This window comes from Capricornis sumatraensis, chromosome 5 (assembly GCF_032405125.1).
Source record: "Capricornis sumatraensis isolate serow.1 chromosome 5, serow.2, whole genome shotgun sequence".
Classification (NCBI taxonomy): domain Eukaryota; kingdom Metazoa; phylum Chordata; class Mammalia; order Artiodactyla; family Bovidae; genus Capricornis; species Capricornis sumatraensis.
The window spans coordinates 56,042,946-56,067,598 of record NC_091073.1 but is presented as its reverse complement, the minus strand read 5'-3'; the positions used below and the strand labels follow the sequence as shown (position 1 = coordinate 56,067,598).

The 24,653-nt window shown below is 42.0% G+C and overlaps 1 protein-coding gene across 5 annotated transcripts in view; it reads left to right on the top strand.

Moving 5' to 3' along the window:
- The window catches only part of ST7 (suppression of tumorigenicity 7), a 273,873-nt gene extending 250,858 nt beyond the window's left edge, over positions 1-23,015 (top strand). For 3 of the 5 annotated variants that reach the window (XM_068972731.1, XM_068972729.1, XM_068972728.1), the window contains 3 exons: positions 9,150-9,242; positions 11,941-12,080; positions 22,790-23,015. In XM_068972731.1, coding sequence (XP_068828832.1) covers positions 9,150-9,242; positions 11,941-12,080; positions 22,790-22,885 — 329 coding nt within the window. In that variant the 3' untranslated portion in view covers positions 22,886-23,015. Of the gene's footprint in view, positions 1-9,149; positions 9,243-11,940; positions 12,081-13,142; positions 14,067-22,789 lie in introns of those variants that run through there. The other 2 variants (XM_068972730.1, XM_068972727.1) reach the window with 1 other exon arrangement.
- Positions 23,016-24,653: the final 1,638 nt, after the last annotated feature.

The following is a 24,653-nucleotide window of genomic DNA, read 5'->3' as shown; positions in this document are numbered from 1 at the left end:
GGCGCTCAGCCTTCTTCACAGTCTAACTCTCACATCCATACATGACCACAGGAAAAACCATAGCCTTGACTAGATGGACCTTAGTTGGCAAAGTAATGTCTCTGCTTTTGAATATGCTGTCTAGGTTGGTCGTAACTTTTCTTCCAAGGAGTAAGCGTCTTTTAATTTCATAGCTGCAGTCACCATCTGCAGTGATTTTGGAGCCCCCGAAAATAAAGTCTGACACTATTTCTACTGTTTCCCCATCTATTTCCCATGAAGTGATGGGACCAGATGCCATGATCTTCGTTTTCTGAATGTTGAGCTTTAAGCCAACATTTTCACTCTCCACTTTCATTTTCTTCAAGAGGCTTTTTAACTCGTCTTCACTTTCTGCCGTAAGGGTGGTGTCATCTGCATATCTGAGGTTATTGATATTTCTCCCGGTAATCTTGATTCCAGCTTGTGTTTCTTCCAGTCCAGTGTTTCTCATGATGTATTCTGCATATACGTTGAATAAGCAGGGTGACAATACACAGCCTTGATGTACTCCTTTTCCTATTTAGAACCAGTCTGTTGTTCCATGTCTAGTTCTAACTGTTGCTTCCTGACCTGCATACAGATTTCTCAAGAGGCAGGTCAGGTGGTCTGGTATTCCCATCTCTCTCAGAACTTTCCACAGTTTATTGTGATCCACACAGTCAAAGGCTTTGGCATAGTCAATAAAGCAGAAATAGATGTTTTTCTTGAACTCTCTTGCTTTTTCCATGATCCAGCGGATATTGGCATGTTGGCAATTTGATCTCTGGTTCCTCTGCCTTTTCTAAAACTGGCTTGAACATCAGGAAGTTCACGGTTCACATATTGCTGAAGCCTGGCTTGGAGAATTTTGAGCATTACTTTACTAGCATGTGAGATGAGTGCAATCCACTAGCTTTGTTCGTAGCGATGCTTTCCAAGGCCCACTTGACTTCACATTCCAGGATGTCTGGCTCTAGATTAGTGATCACACCATCATGATTATCTGGGTTGTGAAGATCTTTTTTGTACAGTTCTTCTGTGTATTCTTGCCACCTCTTCTTAATATCTTCTGCTTCTGTTAGGTCCAGACCATTTCTGTCCTTTACCGAGCCCATCTTTGCATGAAATGTTCCCTTGGTAGCTCTGATTTTCTTGAAGAGATCTCTAGTCTTTCCCATTCTGTTCTTTTCCTCTATTTCTTTGCATTGATTGCTGAAGAAAGCGTTCTTATCTCTTCTTGCTATTCTCTGGAACTCTGCATTCAGATGCTTATATCTTTCCTTTTCTCCTTTGCTTTTCGCCTCTCTTCTTTTCACAGCTATTTGTAAGGCCTCCCCAGACAGCCATTTTGCCTTTTTGCATTTTTCCCATGAGGATGGTCTTGATCCCTGTCTCCTGTACGATGTCACGAACCTCATTCCATAGTTCAACAGGCACTCTATCTATCAGATCTAGGCCCTTAAATCTATTTCTCACTTCCACTGTATAATCATAAGGGATTTTATTTAGGTCATACCTGAATAGGCTAGTGGTTTTCCCTACTTTCTTCCATTTGAGCATTCTTTGGCATTGCCTTTCTTTGGGATTGGAATGAAAACTGACCTTTTCCAGTCCTGTGGCCACTGCTGAGTTTTCTAAATTTGCTGGCATATTGAGTGCAGCACTTTCACAGCATCATCTTTCAGGATTTGAAATAGCTCAACTGAAATTCCATCACCTCCACTAGCTTTGTTCGTAGCGATGCTTTCTAAGGCCCACTTGACTTCACATTCCAAGATGTCTGGCTCTAGATTAGTGATCACACCATCATGATTATCTGGGTCGTGAAAATCTTTTTTGTACAGTTCTTCCATGTATTCTTGCCACCTCTTCTTAATATCTTCTGCTTCTGTTAGGTCCAGACCATTTCTGTCCTGTATTACCAGATAACAATGGGGAGATGCTTTGGAAACACTGGGAAGGACAGTGACATTTTCAGAGATGAGAAGTGACACAGTGATCCCCACATCAAGCAGTGAGGTACCATTGGGGGGATGTAATTATCTCAGATTAGATGGGTTGAACACTTTATTAGAATAAAAAGAAACGGTGAGTTTTTAGACATTAAACAGTATGGCAGGGCAGTCAGGGACCTATATGAAAGGCAAACTCTGCATTTAATCCTTATGGATAATTAAGAACCAAGCCAGGAAATTACACAGCTGTTCAGTTTTCAAAAAGAGAGTGGTACCATTCAGTTTTAGAAAAGAGAACCATGAAAGTGCTTACCAGGTGCTGACTACCTTAGTTAGTAGTTAATTGAGGACCTTAGTAGAGGATCCCAGGAACCTTGAAGAATGTTTGTGTAACTGTAATTCACAGAGGGTTTGCATTTCCATCATTTCATGGACTCCTGATAGAGTTCTGAGTCAGGCAGGACAAAGGTGGCCATGTTAGATGTTCAGAAGAGAAGCAGGTTTGTTGAGGTGAGCAATCTATTGAACGTCCTGCAGGCACTGATGTTAGAATCAGGTTTACTGTGTCTTCACTGCTCTTTTCTGTAACACCAGCTATTTAGGCCTTACCTGGATAGATTAAGAAGAGGAGCAGCCATCTCTGAAACATTTGTTTAGAAGCCCTCAATTTATACCACTGCTTAAGGCTAGGGTATTCCTATGCCCTTTCTAATGTTTTGAAAGCTAATCATTCTACATAAAATTATATTTTGTTATTAAATACTGACTTAAACATTTAAAATATAGAATGAGCCCAATTTAATATAAAAATACATTCTATGTATGTAAAAAGATAAAAGAGGTTAGAATTAGATATACCTTTAAGTAGATTTTTAAGTGATTTTTTTCTTCATATTTGTATTTTTCAAACTTGCTACAATAACCATATATATTTTCTTTAAGCATAAAAACTTATGTGTATATATTACATGTATATATATGTATATGCATGTATTTAGAAAATGATTTTTCATTACAAACAGTTTTGTCTTTAAAAAATACAAAGCTAAAAAAAAAAGAAATACAAAGCTATAAATCTGTCTTGAAATTTAGGAGAAGGAATTACCACTCCAACTTCAGGCAGTTGTGTGTGATTGTTTGACAAGACTTCTAGATCCGTGTCCATTCTAAGTTAAGTGGAGGCATCAAAGCTCTGGATTTTAAAAGACTTGGACTAGAATTCTGGCTCAGCTACCCATTTACTGGTATTAACGTACCCATTTTTTGAAAACTGTGAAGTGCTGATGATATTGAATGCCGCCGCCCTATTCCAAGTTGGTGAGCTTCAGGGCAGTTGCTCCGAGGGCTGCTACAGTTCAGGAACCACTCCTTTACCCTCTCTGGAGGTCAGTGGGGCTCCCCTAGACTGCCCGTGCCTAAGCTCAGGAGGCTGCACTCCCTCCAGTTCACCACTGGGTGGCGCCTTTTGACATCTCCAGTCTCATAGTCTAGGTTTTCACCTTTAAATCATTTTTTTCTTCATTCTGAAATTTAAGACCATTCCCCAACTCCCTTCCACTTCCTCTTTTTCACTATAAAGAGAATTCAGAAAGGAAGGTAGCTATCTAATTTCACTAGGTTCCATGTTAAAAGTGTGTATTCTTTCAAAAATTCACTTTATCTTTTAGAAAAAGAATTAGGTCAAAAGTGTTGGTTAGGGGTGGGGATGAGGTATAGTTTTCTTTGCTTTTTAATGAGTTTATTATGTTGGAGCACTAGTCATCTTGTGGAATTAAGTGAGTCTCCCACCAATCAGGCTGAAATAACTCACATTTTTGATAAAACCCCAAAGTCCAGCTGATGCATGGCAGAGATTGTTTGGGTTTGAAACATATGGTGGTTTGAAGAAAAAAAACCTGAATCCTCAACCACAAATACATCAGCATTTCAAAGGTTTGTAAAATGTTTGATTCATCACTATCCCAGCCCCTGAAATTACACAATGTGTTTCTCAAAGTCAAGATAATCAAGAAAGGGGAAAAGTTTTAATTTATTTAAGATTTAAAAACATGTTCCTAAGTTCATTACACAACTGCCACATTATCTGAATTATATTTATTTTAAGCCCTGTAGGTTCTGGTTATCTTCACAAACATGTACACACATGACTGCAAGTATATGTTGAATATAAAAAACATACATGAATGAGGAAACTCATTTGAACTGTGTCTTTAGTTACAGTGGTATTGTGCTTTATGGTGCCCTGTTTTAAATGGTACGTCTTCTAATTTACCTGTATTAAATTCTGCTGTGGCCTTATCTCCCTCCTGCTTTGATATTTTCAAGACTCTGATTTGGCTGTATTTATTTTTTAAAAGTGAGGTAGTCTGCTGACCACAACTGGAGATATAATTTTCAGGTTCCATATATCAGAAGACTAGAATACCATGGGGTAAAATCACTTAGCTTTTCTTTGTTTCCATTTTCTTCCTTACTCGATCTTTATTTTCTTTTTGGAGATTTTTTTTCCCAAAAAAATTCACTAAATAATGTATAAGATTTGAAGGTGGTGATTCTTAGGGGGATTAAGGCAAATCTTTCCTTTGAGAGGAGAAAATGGCCCATTGTTGAAGCAAAGGATGAGATTCTGATTCTAATTTATTCTCTTTGAACCCGATGGTTAGTACTACTGGCTGTAAGATGTGATCCTTGGGGCATTTCCTCTAATCAAACCTTTCCTCCAAAAGCCTGGCACCTTTGAGACTGCTAAAGAGAAATTCTCCCACCCTTCAGCCCATGGATCCAAGGCTAAATTTTATAATTTGGGAGAAAACAGTGGCAGCTGAAGTCCCTGGGCATAGCCAACTTATACTAGTAGCCGGAATCCAGATATTGTATGATGCTTCCCCACCAACTGCCCAGTAGAACCAGCTTGCTCCTTTCACTTACTCAGTTTTGAGCAACTGACCATAATTTGGATCCACTGGGGCTTTTAAAGGGAAAATTCTGTCTCTTCCCTACTGTGCATTAATTTATTCATTCCTTTATTCAGTGAACATTTATAGGCATTCTTTTGGGGATATCAAGACAAGTAAGACTCTGAAATGCTTTGGGAGAAACAATGTGTGTGTGCACGTATACTCACATACACGTGCCCATGTATATGTACATATAGTGTGGGTAGGAGCAGAGCTATCAAGGAAGCAGGAACAGAGTATTAGAGTGTTACAGGTCACTCAGAAGCTAGTGACTCTGCTCCAAAACTCTAGAATGTTTCTTTGAAATTGGAATAGAACATCTTGTAATCTAAAAGGAAAGTGGTTTTCCAAGGCCATATAACTAGATAGTGAAAAAATGTGGATCAAAATCCAGAGTTTTGACTTTTGAATTTTCTTTCTTGTTGTCCCCAAAGCCTCACAAAAGACAGAGAGCCTTTATGGCCATTGCCTATGTTACAGTCAATAGTATGGAAAATGTGGGTTGTGATAATTTTCTGTTCTATCATTTGTATTTCTAATTGTTCACAAATAAGCAGCATCTGTACTTATAAGCTAGAATATGATCTGATAGAGCAAGTAGGAGCTTGGGGTTGGTGGAAAAGGAAAGCAAAGAGAAAACTATCTTTCACTGAGCAGTCAGGCCCTATGTGTAGACACCTTGAGCTCTGCTGTCACGCATACAGCACCTTTTAACAGCCTCTCGAGGTCCTTGGTGTCCTCATTTTTATGGACACATAAAATGACCCGCTGGACACAGAATAATGACCCACCTGAAGTCATACAGTTGTCAGCCTGGTCCAGTTGGCTCGTCGTGAGCTGTCACCTCTACCACTACCCCATTAGGTATACACTATCACAAGGGAACTTTCACACTTGTTTTCATGATTATTGTCTCATCTGTTTCCCACCCTGGGCAATCAGCTCCATCAGTCCAGAAACAGTGCATGCTTGGCTCACATTCCTGTCCCTATTATACAAGGTAGACACTCAAATTTTGACCATGTAGAGCTGGGATTCAAACTCAGTCCTTAGTATTGCAAACAATCTATATAAAGTTCTCTGAGATCCTCTTTGAAAATTCGACATAGGCAAAGTATCAGACATTGCCTTCTATCCTTGTCTATATTGTGGATAGGATGAAAGGTCATTAGAATTCAGTGGGAAAATCAAGAGTTAACTTGTTCATGTATCCATGCTTGTGTCCATTCTCTTGATTCTTTATCCAGAATTGATCAAGTCTCTGATGGGTACAACACTGATACAGGCTTGAAACCTGTCTAGAAAGTGTGTCTGGGTGAGGCCAGAAGGCAGTAGTGTAATGTCTCACACGTTATTGTGGAGGGCCTGCTGTGTTCACTAAGTAGTTCCAGTTCGTTTTGCCTCTCCCACAAAGGCACAGTAGAAACCAAGGTAGGGAGGAGATGACACAAAAGGAAAATGCAAAAATGCCACTGGCTTCCATGTACTAACACTAAATAGTCCAGATTTTTTTTTTCCTAACCAAATGCATGTACATTTTCATGTATTTCTTCTGAAATGTATGTGTTTGGTTTGTTTGTTTTTTTTTTTTGGATGGAAATATTTTAGGAGGTTTTTAGTCACTCATGAAGTAGATCGAATTCATAAAACAGTTCAAATGGCCTTTTTTTTCATTCTTACCTGCCCTGCTAAATCAGTGTGTTACTACTTGCACTTGGAAAAGTTCTGGCCATTCACCTAAAGCCACAAGGTCCTTGTGGAGCAGTTATACATATTTTGAGTGAAAGGACCAGGAGGTGGGGGGTGCGGCTGGCACGGCTCACGTGGTGCCTCTTCCCGCTCTTTCTAGACCTCCAGTGCTTATCTCACACTTTGCTGGACCCCGCCCAGCAGGGTGGATAAAGGATAGAATTGCAAACAGAAATTGTGTTTGCTTTTGTTTAGTGAAGCCAAGTCTTAACATTATTTTATGAACTCGATGTAAATGACATCTGACATGAGAAAGAGAAATTTTAAGGGCACATAAGCATCCTTACTATCACGGGGCTTGGGGGCAGAGGATGGTACAGGAAGAGTGTGTGTGTATTCTTTGTTGAATCGTATATAATCAGTGTCTTCACCCTCTCCAGAAGACCAGAACTGATTAGAAGGAAGAGAGTAACTTGATGCACAAAATTTGTATGCATGCCAAATACTGGAGTGAAAAGCATTTGCTATCTGATTGAAAAGACACCAACCAACCATTTGATTTCTGTGGTTGAACACTCTCAAGATCTTGCACCCCTATATTTCATTTAAAAAATTGCTCCCTGAAGTGCAAACTGACTTCAGTTTTGAATAAAATTTTGCATTCAAATTTATAGCCACTTTGAAAACTGAGGGTTTATTTATGTTGTATGAACCTAGATAGAGTCTTAATTACAGGAGCCCTAGTGCACATGAAAATCTGGATTAAAAAAAAAAAACCTTCCACATAGGTTTTTCTACATTTTGGAGATGCTTTCATAGCAGCCATCATTTATGGGAAATGGTATTAAAATCCTGCCATGTTGCAGTTTAAATGCCCCGCTTCCCAGAAGAGAGTTTAGTGTATCCTATAAAGCACTAAGTGAGTTTTTCTTTTTTTGGTTTTGTAATTTTTTTCCCTTCTCTTGAAAGCCTGGTTCTACTGAGAGAAATGCTGCTTCCTTCAAGTAATCTTTGTGTGTTAGCAACTTGTGCAGGGTACCCCTCTCTTGCTTGCTGTAATGGGCAAAAGTCATCTTGTTTTGTATGAAGGAGAAGGCCTGATTGAACTAGAGTGAGCCTTTCATTTTAAGAAGAGTTAAAGTCTAGGGTGTTTTTAATGTTTTAATCTCTGTTTAAGAGGTTTCTGTTACAGAGGAAAATTGATAACATTTTTACCTCAGCCAACTGCCAGCAAACTGGCTCTGCTCTAATCCCACGTTTGTAGTGATTTATATTCTCCGTGGCAACGTGCTGTAACCTCAGAGTGATAGCACTGTGGTGCAGATTGACTGCATTCCAAATGCTGGGATCACATACATAATGTTTTTACTTTTAAATAATATTCAGACACCAGAATAAATACCATATGTGCACTGATGCTGGTTACAATGGAACCCTGTCATGTCTCGTGAGGGAGAACATTCTTTGTTTCTGATTTCTGTTTGAAATAAGTATGCAAAAGACAAATATGTACATTGACAGCATTTTGAGAAGACTTTGGTAATTACACAGCTGAGGACATAGCTAGGAGTCCTTGAAATGCAGCATTTACGGCTGAAAAGTTTGCTGTGTTGCCACCATCCCTCTTTGACACACACGAAGGCAAGGATTGTAATTCGACGTTCCCAGTGTAGGGTCTAGTTTTTTCATATTTTACATCTACGACATGCTGTAGTTGTCGGACATCTGTGGAAGAAAAATTACCTCCTCGAGTACTGTTCATAGGAACAGTGAGACTAACATGCTGATGACATTGTAACAGGGAGAGTAACGCATGTGAAAATGGGAAGAGATGGACTGACTGGAAAGTCATAATTCAGGGTGAGACCTAATGTTATCTGATGCCCCAAAAGCAAAGCTTACGTGGCCTGACATCCTCAAAATACAGATACTCAATCTCTCCAGATCCATTTTTTCTCCCACATGATGTTGAAGATTTAAAAGTTTCATAAAGTTCAGAAATACCTCCCAAGTCATGCACTTTGAGATTCTTGTTTTTATCCATCTTGGTTGGAATTCTAATCCACCTAGACATATTTTTGAAATAGACATGCTAGAATGCCTTTCATATTTGTGCATCTGTGACATGCTCCTACAAGTCAGTCCACGTTGCTTCTTGGGGAAGCATTTCAATCCAGGTTTTTGTTATTACTATCAGTTGAGCTATATTGAATTAGTGCTCATGACATTTTCATAATATTTTGTAGCTGAGGAAACCCTGGGCATTGGAATTGATGGCTTTGCCTACTCCTCTGCACCCCCATCCCCACCTAGTGTTGTGAGGTTTGTCCAGATGTATAGTGTGAGGTTAATGTGTGAGTCATTTGTCATAATGCATCTCTGACAATTTCTCTGGTGCATGCCTCAGCATTTGGGTAAGTCTCACATCCTTTCTGAAAGTTACTTGTAGAAATGTTCCCCATTATAAAAATGCTCAAAATGCTCCCCATGAAGTTGAGATGTTATGAGACAAATATTGTGCCTCTAACATACTCTCTCTCCTTTTCAGCTTTTCGGATGATCCCTTATCCCTTGGAAAAGGGGCATCTGTTTTATCCCTACCCCATCTGTACAGAGACAGCAGATCGCGAGCTGCTCCCATGTAAGTCTGCCCTCCTTATTCCTCTCCTGGGCTGGTGAGGGTGATGCGCCAACAACGGGACAGAGAGAGGTGGGAATGATACATGTGTATGGTGTTCCTTGTCTTCTATTGCCCTGTCCTCGTCCGATAGCATAAGCATCAAAGTGAGTTATGTGTGCAGGCTTGGCTTCCTGCTCCTCCATGTCTTTCCAGATTCATCAGAGGGAAAGACCCCTGGTGACTGAAGTTTAGATGAAGAAGCATCATGTCCTGGCTGGTTTGAGCACAGAGACCCTAGTTTGAGGCAGTTGCCCCTCGCTGGGCCGATCCACTGTGCAGGGCTCGGCCTGGGCTCTCCCACTGGTCAGAGGAAGTCTGCACACACTGGAGTCTAAAAGAGAAGCAGAGGAGCTGCAAAAGAGTCTGGTGGGGAGGGCAGGGCAGCATGAGGATGCTGGCATTGCCACCAGAGGCAGACCCATGGGCCAGGTGGGCGTGCTTTCTGCGGTGATGCAATGCTGTTGGCCAGCACGATTTCCCGCGAGCATCTCTTGGATGGCATGCAGTGAGCCGGTGGGATGTGTGCAGGGCACACGTGCAGTCTCAGCTCTGTCCACAGCAGGCAGAGGGCAAACCCTACCCTTGAGGGCCTTACCAGCTGGCAGTCGGAGGACCCGTACCACACGTGGAAAGTATGATTTGGTTTACTGTAATCCAACACTGTTTTGACAATTCCAGCTAAATAGTTATTATCAAATTATACTGTGTATAATGAATCGTGTCCAGGCCCTTCATGTGGCCCTGCCTTAGGACATACTTTTCTCCCTCAGATAATAAGCTCCAAATTTTGTCTATTCTCTCTTCCCTGTCCTCTCTCCTGCCACTCCCACCCTGCACCAGCCCCAGTTCTATCACATCTCATAGCTCTAACATAGTTAGATGCTTTGCCCAGAAGACCAGCTGAACTTGGAGCCCTGGGTGCTTGTAAACTGTCCAATGGCCATATTTTTTGAGACAGTTGTGAATCTCCAAAATGGTGGGGTCCAGGTGCAAAATGAGCTGCCGTCTCAGGATGAAGGAGCAGAAGGCAGCTCTCTGCTTTCTTTGCTGTGTGATGAGTTACCTCGGGAGGTGGAGGCCTCAGTGGTATGGTGTTCCTCACCATCTGTATTTAATGTGTAAAGGGGTTGGGTACCTCACTCTGCATTAGGTTTGATTTCAGAAACAGGGTCTGTGATGGGCCCACGCTTTTTCCTTTCAGCTCTCCCTTCAGGGAGATCCTTATTAGTATTTCTGATTTCTGATAAGAAAGGCAGTTTTCTAAAAAGTACATTATTTTTAAATGTTTTAATTGAGTTCAAACACGTTTCCATGGGGGATAGATTCACTATTAGAAAAAGATTATAGTTCTTAAAAGACAGTGTCTAGGAATAATCTTTATGGTTCTAGAATAGAAAATTATGACTCACGTTGATTTAATTGAATGCAGTGGTTCAAGTCTGATTTCCCTTCACAATCATTGAATGTTGAGGGTAAGGATGAGAGGCGGATGGGTGGTTTCACATGTTACCTGCGTTCGGCACATTAGTGGTGTGGCGTCCACGGTGGCCCTGAGCACACATCCACCCAAGGAGAGCCCTAGGAGGTTGACATCCCTGGGTTCAGGTTCCAGTTTATTTGTCTTTGTCCCTCCCTGGCCCTCTACCCTGTCATGTTTTGGGCTTAGAGTTGAAAGGTTGAGGAGAGGCTTGAGACCTTGGGTTTCCTGAGGAAGATGGAGACCCTTGGTCCTTTGGTTGGAATGGCAATGTTGTTCACACACAGCCACACGGCTTCCTTCCGCAGGGCCAGGCTTTGGTGCTTTTCTCTCTGTGTGGGTCACTTGAAATTTAAGTTATGAAAAGCTCTAAAATCTCCCATTATTGATGGATGGATGATCCTTGCTTAATGTTTCTCCCTTAGGGTAGTATCCTCCACTGATATAGTTAGATTGTACCAGGAAAAAATACAAGCTACACTAATATCTGGGCTTCCCAGGTGGTGCTAGAGGTAAAGAACTCGCCTGCTAATACCAGAGATGCAGGTTCAGTCCCTGGGTTGGGAAGATCCCCTGGAGGAGGGAATGGCTACCCACTCCAGTATTCTTGCCTGGAGAATCTCACGGACAGAGGAGCCTGGCAGGCTACAGTCCACGGTCACAAAGACTCAGACATGACTGAGTGACTTAGCATACACACATACACACTAGTATCTCTCTGTGACAGTGATTTAAAAATTCCAGGACAATGACAATCTAGAGAGAAGAGTTTTTATTTCAGGATACTTGACTTTGGATTTTACAAGTTTTATTCAGTGAACATGTGTTTTATAATTTATAAAACACATAACAAATAAAGTTTTGTTTATGTTTCCTTTTGAGAAAGGAATACTGTGTATTAGGCGTAGATAGTGTCACTGTCCCTGCCCGTGAATGTGTGACATCCCCACGTTAACCCCATCATGCCCTGGATAGAGTCCTGAAGGGTAAATATGGACTTGGGAGAAGCACTAGGCCCCAGAGGCTGGTGGAGATGTTGGCGCTCATTCATGCAAGGGCCCTACGTTTTTCCTTTCCAAAAGGCTTCAGCTAAAGCTCTGAAGAGTCCATCCCACCTCGAGAAGTTCCCTGAGAGTGCATGTCACTGCAGCCCTAACACTCCCCTTTTGTTCTTCTCCACAGCTTTCCATGAAGTCTCAGTTTACCCCAAAAAGGAGCTTCCCTTTTTTATTCTCTTTACTGCTGGATTGTGTTCCTTCACAGCCATGCTGGCCCTCCTGACACATCAGTTCCCGGAACTCATGGGGGTCTTTGCAAAAGCCGTGAGTATTTGCCAAGAGAGAGGCCTCAGGCAAGGGGCAGGGAAAGTCATGAAAAGCAGCATAAGAGAAACGGGGAGGGTCGTGTAAAAGTGGATGTGCTTGTACTGATTCTTTGCTCACTGATACTGAATTTTCAGTATCATCAGTGGAATCAAAATGAGAAAGTGTAGCTTGTTTATTACTGCATGCCTTGCCTCATTTCACATAGAAAAAGATTCTCAGCAGTTCCCCCCAAAATGCGTGCGTTCTAAAAGAATTACATGAAGAATTAAGGAAATCCTAGTAAATGAAAATATTTGGGAGGTTATTCAGTTTTATATAAATTGAATGACATTATTTCTAATCTTTAGACATTGTAGGTCCTTCCTGCAAGAAGGATAGAATTTACATTTTCAAAGATGATTTAAATTTTAAAAGTTGTAATGTCAACAAATTAAATTGTTTGGGGAATGAACTGAGATGGTGTGAAGGGTGTCTAGTATTAATAAGTATAGAAATATAATGTTTAGAACTATCAGAATCCATTAAGACTTTAAAGAAGGTTATGGTATACGTATAGCTGATTCACTTTGCTGTACAATAGAAATTAACACAACATTGTAAAGCAACTATATGCTAATAAAAATTTTTAAAAAGAGATGCATTGAGACTATAATATATCCACCAAATTTCAAACTTAGTCTTGGAAAAGAATATACAATATCTCATTAGTTATTGTACTGAATTCATGTTAAAATGATATTTTTTAGATATATTGAGTTAAATAAAATGACTATTAAAATTTTTTTCTAAAAAAAAAGATGGTTATGGAGAAGAGCTTTAATGAGAAAAGTCATCTGCATTGACAACCAAGAACCATTGTTTCCTTGATGAAAACTGACTATTTCCACCCGTACACACAGTGAGGATAAGTTTACTAATTTTGCCACAGAAGAGTTTCAAACAGAAGGAGTCAGAAAAAGAAAACCAATTGTTTCCCTGGAACTCCATTCTGATTTCAAGGCAAGTGGAGTCAGAAAGGATGATTTCTAACTTGGCTGGGTTGATTCAATCCCTTTCCAGATGATTGACATTTTCTGCTCGGCAGAGCTCAGGGACTGGAATTGCGAGAGTATTTTCATGCGTGTTGAAGATGAACTGGAAATCCCACCGGCACCTCAGTCTCAACATTTCCAAAACTGAACTCATCACCCTCCTCCCCCCACCACCAAAACTGCTCCTCCTCCTGTAGCCCTGACCCTCCGCCAGTGGCTCTGACATCCACCCAGTCACTCAAGCCAGAAACTCGGCAGCCCTCCCAGACTCTTCCTTCTCTCACCCTTTACATCCCATCTGTCTCTGTTTCCACAGTCTGTCGGATCTAACCTCCTGAGCCGCTTGGTGGTCAGTAGATGGAATTCACCTCTCCTTATCTTCTTTCTTCTCCCATGACTCTCTTAGTTTAGATCTCTGTGATTTCTTGCAAGAGTCTTAACTGGTCTCCTTTTTTCCAGGCTTCTCCTCTGCCAGTATTTCCTTTGTACTGACCCCAAAATGATCTTTTTTAGAAAATCTGAGCATGTCACTTCTGTGCTTGAATTTCCCCAATGGTTTCCCACCAACATCAGGATAAAGTCACAGATCTTTAGCATGGCACACAAGGTCCTTTGTGATCTGGCCCTTGCTTGCCTCTTCAGCCTACTCTCTCTCAACTCTTGCCCAGGCACTGCTCTTGGGCCACGGTGAATTTCTCACCATTCCCAGATGCAACAGGCTCTTGTGCCCAGTGCTTTTGCACATGCTGTTTGCACTGTGTGGAATGCCCTTCCCCATTACCACCAGCACTTGTCCAGTCTACTAATGCCTCTTTGTTCTTTTATACTCGGCTTCCTTTCTAAGTTCCTCCTAAGCTGAGTTAGAACCTTTCCTCTCTGATCCCACCCATGAATACCTATATTATTACATTTATTGTACTATATTATAATTGTTAAAATCTTGTCTGACCCCCTTTTAGAATGTGAGCTCCTTGCGAGCAGGACTGTGTCTTCCTCATCTCTGTATCCCCATAGCTTTGCCTTGCACATAGTAGGTTTTCAATAAATGATTATTAAATGAATAAATGGTAGTGGTTTCTGCAGAAAGAATCAGTGTAAAAACTCAGATACAGCTTAGCATTTCTTCTTTTATAATTATAATCATAGATGCTAAGAGTTGAAAGGACCTTAAACAAATTGCCTTCAACAGTAACTTGGTGGAGATCACCTAGATGCATGTTGAATACTTTTAGCCATGGGGCACTCACCTTTTCAACATGGAAGCCCGTTCCATTATTGGATCATTCAGAACTCTTCCCTTTATTGGTCAAGCTGCCCTCCTTTAGTTTCTACTTATGTTCCTATTCTACTCTCCAAAACTATAGTGAACAACTCTACTTCCTCTCTGAAATTCTTGAGGTAGTTACTACATTCATGGCCACTTCTTCTAAGTTAATACTTTCTCTTTTTTTCAGGCAGAATATCTTAAAGTTCCTTACCATGATATGATTCCTGAACCCAGTATCATCTAAGCTTCCCTATGGATGCTCCCTAGTTTATGAGCCTATGCTATTCATTATTTGCTTCTATCCCAAGCCAACCTCTGAATTAAAGTAGCTGCCAAAAGTCTGGGTAGATTAGAATATAATGTAAAATTTAAAATAAGAGTATATTTACAACATTAGACAATGTCATTGGCCCGGTATTCTTCCTTAAACTAATGTACAGCTCTTGGTGGGAGTTTGGGATCAGGACAGCGATTCTTAGCCTCTGGCATGCGCAGAATTCACCTGGCCCCACCATTAGGAGTTCAGAGTGTTGAGTGTTAGCGCCCAGGAATCTGTGTTTTTAACAAGCTCCCTCCCCGCCCACCACTCATTATGAAGATGGGTGGGTTGAAGACTATTCCTTCAGAGAACGCTGGCCTCACGAAAGCCTGCCTTCTAGCAGCCATCTGTGGGTGCATGGTGCAGTGTCAGAGCCATTGAGGGGATCGCTTTCTAGGAACCAGTGGTTTTACCCTGGCTGCACCTTCAAATTATCTGGGAAGCTTAAATTTTACTGATGCCTGATCTTCCAACCCAGGGGACTCTGACTTAATTGGCCTGGGGTGCAGCCTGGGTATCTGAGTTTTCAGATGCTCCCCCTTGGAGATTTGGGTGTGCAGCCCGGGCTGAGAACCACTATGTTATACGGAGTGACTGCCTGAAGCCGCGTTAACCAGGGAGAGGGCTAGAGGGAATGGCGGATAGTACATAGACTATGACTGGGCATTTCCTAGGTTAGGCTGCGTCGCTGCCACAACATCGCAAAGCTGTGTTCATTACAGATTAGACCAAGGGCCACTCTCATTTAATATTTCCATGGGGGGAGCCTGGTGGGCTGCCATCTATGGGGTCGCACAGAATCGGACATGACAATGACTTAGCAGCAGCAGCAGCAGCAGCAGTATAGCTTTATTTTGAGTCAGAGACCAAATGATTAAATAAAATATAAATTTGCCTTTATGGTCCTCTTATTTTATATGCTACCAAGGTGTGACGCAACCCCCGAGCAAGCGTCTGCCTGCAATGTGGGAGACCTGGGTTCGATCCCTGGGTCGGGAAGATCCCGTGGAGAAGGAAATGGCAACCCACTCCACTATTCTTGCCTGGAGAATCCCATGGACGGAGGAGCTTGGTGGGCTACAGTCCATGGGTTGCAAAGAGTCAGACACGACTGAGCGACTTCACTAAGGTGTGATAGTTTGGTCAGCTACTCACAGTTTTCAAATGTAGTTCAGATAAATTTGCTTTTAAACCTCTGCCTGGAGGATCACATTCATCTCCCCTTCATTAAGGTTTAGCAGCTTCCAAAATGTCTGGGGAGCTTTTGTGGAGAAGGAAGATGGATAGCCTGAAGGAGACAAGCCCCGTCTCCCTCCTCCGCACCACCGCCCCCGAGCCCTCGCCACGTCTTCACTCTTGTCACTTCATCAGGCCCCTCGTGAAGACCCCCACAGGTTATCACAGCCGCCCTATAGGCTGCCTGCAACCATTTGCAGCTTGTGAAAATGATTTTCTCAGCCCTAGCCTGAGATAATGTCCCTGGGATAATGACTCTCAGTAGATGGAGAGAGATTGCACCGCCACCCGCCAGGCTGCGTGCAGCTTGGGAACTCTCCAGTGTGTTTACATGTTGATATGCAGCCAGTAAGGAAGCCCGCAGCCAAGTGTGAGCCACTGGAAAATAGTAAAATGAGAGGCTTCAACTGGCTCTCCCCGCCTAATCTAATCTACCTCAATGACTTAGAACTAACTCTTCTTAGAATGTTTGGTTACCAAGATAAGGTTGCTCATATAAATAAGTGATCGTTCCAAACCCAGCCCCTCGCAGAATGTGGGAAGGTCAGTGTGCTGACCTCTTCTGTTTGAAGGGCCCTGTCTTTACTCCTCTGGTCTCTCTCCTTCCCTGAGATCCAGCCCCCTGACTTCTGACTCTCGTCTTCAACTTATAGACCCTGACCTCTTTGAAGTCTGATATTGATTACAGTGAAATGTCAATTGTCTGATTGCAATAGGGCACCTGGAACTTATTCAGATAAGCAGAGGCGTTTCAAATGTTAATGAAGCATGTTGCGAGCCATGACCTTCTTCTAAATAATGGTGTTTTGGGAAAAGGAGGATCAGGCTATTGAAGTGTTGCTCTCTCTTTTATTATTAGTTCAGTTGCTTTTTCTCACCACAAGACACTGATTAAATTATGGTGGGTTTTGGACCATGTATCTCTGCCCTTGGGACAGGAGTTTTGGACACTGAGATAGATGAGCTGTTCCAGGGTTGCCTGGTGTTGCTCATTCAGACTTAACTTTTCAGGCAATAACATTTCCCAAGTCCCTCAGTGAAACTGTTGTTTCTCCATGTGCATTGGTTGAGTTTTGGGTCAGAAAGTGTTGACTGATTTTCAAACTTGCAAAGAAATATAAATGAGCATCCAAGGAAGTAAGGCATGTTCCACCAAACTTTTTTTTTTTTTTTGTAATACCTCCTGATGAAAGCCACTGACAGTTGTCTAGCTACCAAGTGAAAAGAGCTTATTAGTTTCAGGCACCTTATTAGATTGCTGCTTCTTCCTTGTGGGTGAGGGATGGGGAAGAGGACACGAGGAGGGCTACTAAGGAGGAAGGTGACCTAGTAACCAAGGGTGCACATCCCAACTGGGTGAATGCGAGAGAACTAGGATCTCTAGGAAACAATTCAAAGGGTTCTTTTCTCAATTCTCCCAAGGATAGAACATCCTAGATACAAGGGAGAACAGTAAATGATCACATACACGGGAGGTATCAGGACTTACTTCTCTTGCGGAACCTGGTTGAGAGGCGCAGGTGTGGTCCAGGCAGGCAGGGTGCATTGCATCTTGTGGCTCGGGGTGTTTGCAGACCTCAGGCTGAGCAAGGCTTGCCACTGAACTAGGCCTCCCTTTTATCCAAGTCAGGTCAGTGCCCAAAACAAAGCAAATAAAGGGGCAGGCCTTTGTTTTGAACCAACCTTGTAACAGCATCTTCATTTGTTCTGCTACCATGCCGTGGCTCCTGGTGTCCCCCCAACCCCCAGTTAGTACAGAAAGTCACCCAGAACTCAGACTTTGAGTGATGCCTTTCATCTAACCACTCTGGCTCATGTTAATGCGGCAGTCATTCCTTCCCACCCTCAGTCACAAATTTGGTGGTTATAAATCTGTTTTTGGTCAGGTTTTCAGGATATGACAACTTCACCAGCAAAATCACCTTGTTCATCGGGCCCCATCGTCATCTCTTGCCAGGATGCCTGGGTCATCCAGACCAGTTTAGCACCTAGCTCCTCTTCATGGAACTGTTACATACAGGCAAATACATGTTATGGAGCCTTGACAATCTCTGATTACAAACAAATGTTACATATGCATATTTTAAATTCTGCAGTGTTACTATGTTGGGCTGATACAATCAGGAGACTTGCTCCATATTACACTCTCAGAACTAGGATTTAAGTCTCTTTCAGAGGCAGTGTGGGCAGTAATTGCTTGTTCCTGGGTCTAGGATCTCCCACAACTACATCCAGCTCTGAACTGAGAAGTGCAAGCCATCCAGTTAGTAGGGTGAGCAACCACGTGGTACTGCCCGCCCAGCCAAGGATGGTTTCAGAAAGTCAGGCATTGCTGTGCACTAGCACCTTCCAGAGTACAAAGCCATCCTTCCTTCACTCAAGAACTATTGAGGCTGCCTTATTCTTGTATGTTTGTCTTGAAGATGTATACTAATTTATTTTCACATAAGCATAGGTAGAAATTAGTTATTTTTGAAGGAGAACAATACAGAAATAGATAATCATATATCTATGTATAGTTTTTTAGTTTATTTTCCCTTGTAGGTTATTATGAAATGTTGAGTATGGTTCCCTGTGCTCTACAGTAGTCCTTATTGGTTATCTCTTTTATACAGAGTAGTGTGTAGTGTTAATCTGAAACGCCTAATTTATCCTCCCCCTTTCCCTTTGGTAACCATAAATTTGTTTTCTATGTCTGTGGGGCTATTTCTGCTTTGAATGTAAGTTCATTTGTATCTTTTTTTTTTTAAGATTCTACATGTAAGTGATATCATATGATATTTGTCTTCCTCTGTCTGGCTTACTTCACTTAGTCTGATAATTGCTAGGTCCATCCATGCTGTTGCAGATGACATTATTTCATTCTTTTTATGGCTCAGTAATATTCCATTGTGTAACGATTCCACTTCTTCTTTATCCATTCCTCTGTCAGTGGAAATTGAGGTTGCTTCCAGGTCTTGGCTATTGGAAGTAGTATTACAATAAACACTGAGATGCACAAAGCTTTTCAAATTATGGTTTTCTCTGAATATATGCCTAGGAGTGGGATTGCAGGATCATATGGTATCTCTATTGTTAGATTTTTAACAAATTTCTATACTGCTCTTCTGGAGAAGGTAATAATAATAATAATTCCTGCTGGCTTAGACGGTAAAAATTCTGCTTGCAATGTCTGAGACCCAGGTTCAATCCCTGGGTCAGGAAGATCCCCTGGAAAAAGGAATGGCTACCCACTCCAGTATTCTTGCCTAGAGAATCCCATGGACAGAGGAGCCTGGCAGGGTGCAGTCCAACGATCACACAGAGTTGGACACAACTGAAGCAACTTAGCACGCACACACACATATTCCTCTCCATAGCTGCTGTACCAATTGACTTTCCCATCAACAGTATAAAGATGTAGAATGCCATACCCTCTCTGGCATTTATTATTTGTAGACTTTTTGATGATAGCCATTCTGACTGGTATAAAGTGATGCCTCGTTGAAGCTGTGATTTGCATTTCTCTAATAGTGATGTTGAGCATCTTTTCATGTGCCTTTTGGCCATTTGTGTGCCTTCTTTGGAGAAACATCTATTTAGATCTTTTGCCCCCTTTTGGTTTTTTTGAGCTTTATGCACTGTTTGTATATTTTGGTGATTAATTCTTGTTGGTTGCATCATTTGCCAATATTTTCTCCCATTCTGTAGGTTGTATTTTTGTTCTGTTTATGGTTTCCTTTGCTGTGCAAAAGCTTTTAGTTTGATCAGGCCCCATTTGATTATTTTTATTTTCATTAATTACTGTAGGAGACAGATCCAAAATGATATTGCTGGGATGTATGTCAAAGAGTATTCCACATTTGTTTTCCTCAAGGATTTTTATAGCATCTGTTTTTACATTTAGGTCTTTGATCCATTTTGAGTTTGTTTTTTGTGTATGATGTTTGTTAGGGTGTTCTAATTTCATTCATTTACATGTAATTGTTCAGTTTTCCCAGCACCATTTATTGAAGACACTGTCTTTTTTCCATTGTATTGTTCTTTTTTAAAAAATTTATTTATTTTAATTGGAGGCTAATTACTTTATAATATTGTAGTGGTTTTTGCCATACATTGACATGAATCAGCCATGGGTGTACATGTGTCCCCCATCCTGAACCCCCCTCCCACTTCCCTCCCCATCCCATCCCTCAGGGTCATCCCAGTGCACCAGCCCTGAGCACCCTGTCGCATGCATCGAACCTGGACCGGCGATCTATTTCACATATGGCAATACAGATGTTTCAATGTTATTCTCTCAAATCATCCCACTTTTGCCTTCTCCCAGAGTCCAAAAGTCTGTTCTTTATATCTGTGTTTCTTCTGCTGTCTCACATATAGGGTCATTGTTACCATCTTTCTAAGTTTCATATATATGTGTTAGTATACTGTATTGATGTTTTTCTTTCTGACTTACTTCACTCTGTATAATAGGCTCCAGTTTCATCCACCTCACTAGAACTGATTCAAATGTATTCTTTTTATGGCTGAGCAATACTCCATTGTGTATATGTACCACAGCTTTCTTATCCATTCGTCTGCCAATAAACATCTAGGTTACTGTCCTAGCTATTGTTAAAAGTGCTGTGATGAACATTGGGGTACACGTGTCTCTTTCAGTTCTGGTTTCCTCAGTGTGTATGCCCAGCAGTGGGATTGCTGGGTCATATGGCAGTTCTGTTTCCAGTTTTTGAAGGAATCTCCACACTGTTCTCCATAGTGGCTGTACTAGTTTGCATTCCCACCAACAGTGTGAGAGGGTTGCCTTTTGTCCGTACCCTCTCCAGAGGCTGCCTTATTCTTAAGTGCAAGTTCAAACTGACACTGAAGGCCCTCCCCAAAGCTCTTCCGTTTGCTTCTGAGCGCTCTTCTTTTATCCCTTCCAGCAAAACTGAACTGTTTATTATCTTCTGGTCTTCCTAGCTGCTTTGCTTTACCATTTCTGTTCCAGCTGTTTGTTGAGCCTGGAGCCCCCCACCCCATCCTCCACTCCCCCTCCACCTTGCTCACATTTCTTTCCTTACTACTCTTACCTCATCTCTGTTTTTTTCATACCCCAGCCATCCGCTGGGGACTGTTTCAGTCAGCTCATTTTCAGCTTCTCCTGTTCCTTTCAACAGAATGGATTCTCTCCCTTTCTTGACCTTCCTGGTGCTTGGCTTGTACATCTGTCTTCTGCTGCGTTATGGTCTACCTGGTACAGTTCTTAGTAGCTCCCTTCCCCCTCCCCCTAGGTGTTGACCTTCCTGACAGTGGGACTTTTGTCTAAACAATTCTATATCTCATCCAGTACTTAAGTGCCTTACTGAGTAAACAATTGTTGTGAAAGAGGCAACATAGAGAAGGATTTCGAATCTTACACTCTCGAGTTTTCGTTACACAAATCTCACCCTTGATGATCCTTCCATAATGTGGTGCAAGCCTTCCCAGTTTGTATTCTACTGGTTCTTTTTTGAAAAAAGAAGAAGATTCTGAGGTCAAGTAAATTTGGGAAGCTTGCCTACCGTACTTCTTTCTGAGGACCTGCAATCCATAGAGCATGTGACCAGTAGAGGAGCCTGTTTTAACTGGATTAAAGGCATATCTACCAGTTTGATCTCAGAACTGTGCTCTCTGCTCTGTGTATGTACTCATGTCCTACACTGCAAGTTCCGTGGGAAATTCTTGGTGGTGTAGACTGTGCTGTACTCTCTACAGGGGACTGGGACAAGGGATTCCACAGTATGAGGACCAGATAGTGAACCTTTGTGAGTCGATACCTTGGTTCTGAACAGAGAGCAAGCAATCCATCCAGATACCCGTCTCGTGCCTGGCTGGGTTTAGGCACTTCCTCTGCCAGCTGCTGATGGCTTGTGGAAAGAGGCTGATTCTTCATGAGAACATAATAAGAACAGACTTGAGATCATGTTAAATGAGTCTTAGGTGAGGCACCTGGCTTTTTTAAAAGGCGCTTTTCAAGAACATTATTCTCTATGTGAAAGGCAGAAAGGAATTCAGTAACCAAATGAAAGAGATTCTGAAGGTCTCTTCAGAGGAGCACCTTTTCCACAAGGATGTGTGGTCCATGGACTGGCTGGCCTGCTACCTTCACCCAGGCTCCATGGTACTCACTGCTGAGCAGCTGTTTCAGAAAGGAGCCTGGGCTGCGGGTGTTTGGGAGATCATAGGATCCCAAAGCAGCTGACAACCATCCCACAGACTGGACTTTTTGTTGTTGTTGCCTTCTCCACTTAAAGCTCTATAACTACACAAGCAGGCGGAGTTGTTGTCGCCATGTTTTAGCTCTTCTGCTCATTCACCACCCATCCTCCGTCCCCTTTGATGGTACTGGTCATCTCCATGGGCAGCCTCATATCCTGAAGACTAGTTGCAAGGCCTCAGCACTGGGGGCAGCTGTCCAAGGAGTGGAGGGCCTGTCAGCCAACATTTCTTCCCTTGTCCATCAGAACTCGGGCTGGGGTAGCAGGGTTGGGGTGAGGGACAGAAACTGGAATGCAGGTTTGTTCATCAACCAGCATTTCCTACAAACATAAATATGTAATCATAGTGTTTGGGGGCTTTTTATGATGCAGAGACTTAATACGCAAGCATGGGTTGGAGAGGTTCATTTTATAGTCTTGAACAAGATCTCTCCTGAGGGACTTCCCTGGTGGTTCAGTGGTTAAGAATCTGTCTTACGATACAGGGGACGTGGGTTCAGTCCCTAGTTAGGGAACTAAAATCCCATATGCCATGGAGCAACTAAGCCCATGTGTCACAACTAAGACCTGATGTAGTCAAAGGGAAAAAAAACATCTCTCCTGACTTGTGTGCTCTTCTGGTTTGTTCACAGTTCCTCAGCACTTTGTTTGCCCCCTTAAACTTTGTCATGGAAAAAGTGGAGAGCATCCTGCCATCCAGTCTGTGGCACCAGCTGACTCGGATCTAGGGGAGCCCACCCGTCCTTCCACTCACCTTGCCCAGCAGGCTGCCACCGTCTCTTTGTGCCAACTCTTCGTGGACCGCAAGAAAGCATGACTTTGGAAAAGGGAAGCCATTCCAGGATTTTAAAACCTTCATGAACTGTCTGTTCCATATTAAAAGCTGTTTTTGTTGTACAAAATTCATTGATGTTCAGTTCTATTATATTTTGCCTTCAGAAAAGAAAAAAGTCAAAAATAAACTTTTGTGTATTGCAGCAACCAGTTGTCTCCCAACCCTAAAATCATTGGTATCCAAATAAACCTATAGGTTACATTTAATTTACTAAGGCCCCCAAATCTGCTGAACACCACACGATGGTATTCTGAGCTGAGAGGACTGATTTCAGCAGGCCATTGGCACCCCTTGGCTTGGAAAATAGACTCTCTTTAGATAAAAAGCACCATCTTTTCAGCTCCAAACTGTGTGCCCTCATAGGCCAAATACACAAAAGAAGCTTCCAGCATGAATGACAGGAAGCGTGAATGAAAAGTATGTGCCATCACAGGTTGTTCTGGTTCAGAGACTCTACTCACAGAATAGAGCTCAGCACTGTGGTTCCAGAAATCATTTTGGTTTGGCTTTCTGAAATTTGTTGTGAGAAGAAAACTTCTGATGAGAAGATGCTAACCCAATAGTCTATTGTAGAACCTGCCCACTTTTCAACATTGCCATTTTTAAGATGTTTTCTCATAAGGGTAATTTCTTTTTTTATCATCTTTGCATTCTTGATACTTGCATGTGAGCGTTCTTTGAGTGTTTTCGTGATCTGAACCAAAGTGGTCATTTGTCTTCACCATCTTTTAAAGCCTTCTCCATGAGTCACACCTGCCGAGCATGCATCTGGCTTTACTTAAGCAAAAGAGAAAAATAAATAACCTTGACTCCTCTTCTGAAGTGATAAGTACCTCTATTCAGAATCTCAGTCTAGTGCTTTATAAAAAGGACTGTCCTTTACATGGTTTGTTTTCCCTTTTGTTTAGAATCCTGAATCTGTCCCCATGAGTGTTACAGTAGGCAGAGTTGGGGAAAGCACCACACCACAGCCCCCTTGGCATTTGGACTTCCTGCAACCTCCTGGTCTTCATCCAAGAGCAGAGTCAAGAGGCAGGTAATGTTTAGGTGCACAGGCCTTTCCATGCTTCGGGCAAACTTTTTTCTCTACCTTCTTTGTGCAAAGCCACGGCAGAAAAATGCAGTTGGCTCTTGCCCTTCCTCGGAAGAAACTTAAACCCTATATCCATATCAATAGTGCTGCTCTTGGGGGCAGGGTTGTGTCTGCTTTGTTCGCCTGTTTGCCTCTTCTTCCCCCAGTAAAACTCTTGACCTGGAGTGATGCGCAAATGATCTGTTGGACATATCAATGTAATATATGATAGGTACAGATAAACTTTTATTCATTTTCAGAATAATGAGATTGGTTCCAGCAGAGAAGGACCAGGGAAGCCTTAGACTTATAACTTGGTGCTGAAAGAAAAAGTAGTAATTATTTCATGCAGTTATTTAACAGATGAGGAGACCAAGGTTGAAACAGATTTCAACCTGTTCAAGTTGAGACTAGATTGCGATAAGCCTTAAGTGAAAGATTCAAGAGCCTGTAAGTGATGGTAAGTGGAAATGGCCCAACACGAGTTGTTGTTAGAAACCCCAGTTGCAGGAAATACAGCAAAGAAATGTAACACACAAGGATTTAAAAGCACCTTGTGAATTTAATAATTAGGACTTTAGAGCAGTTC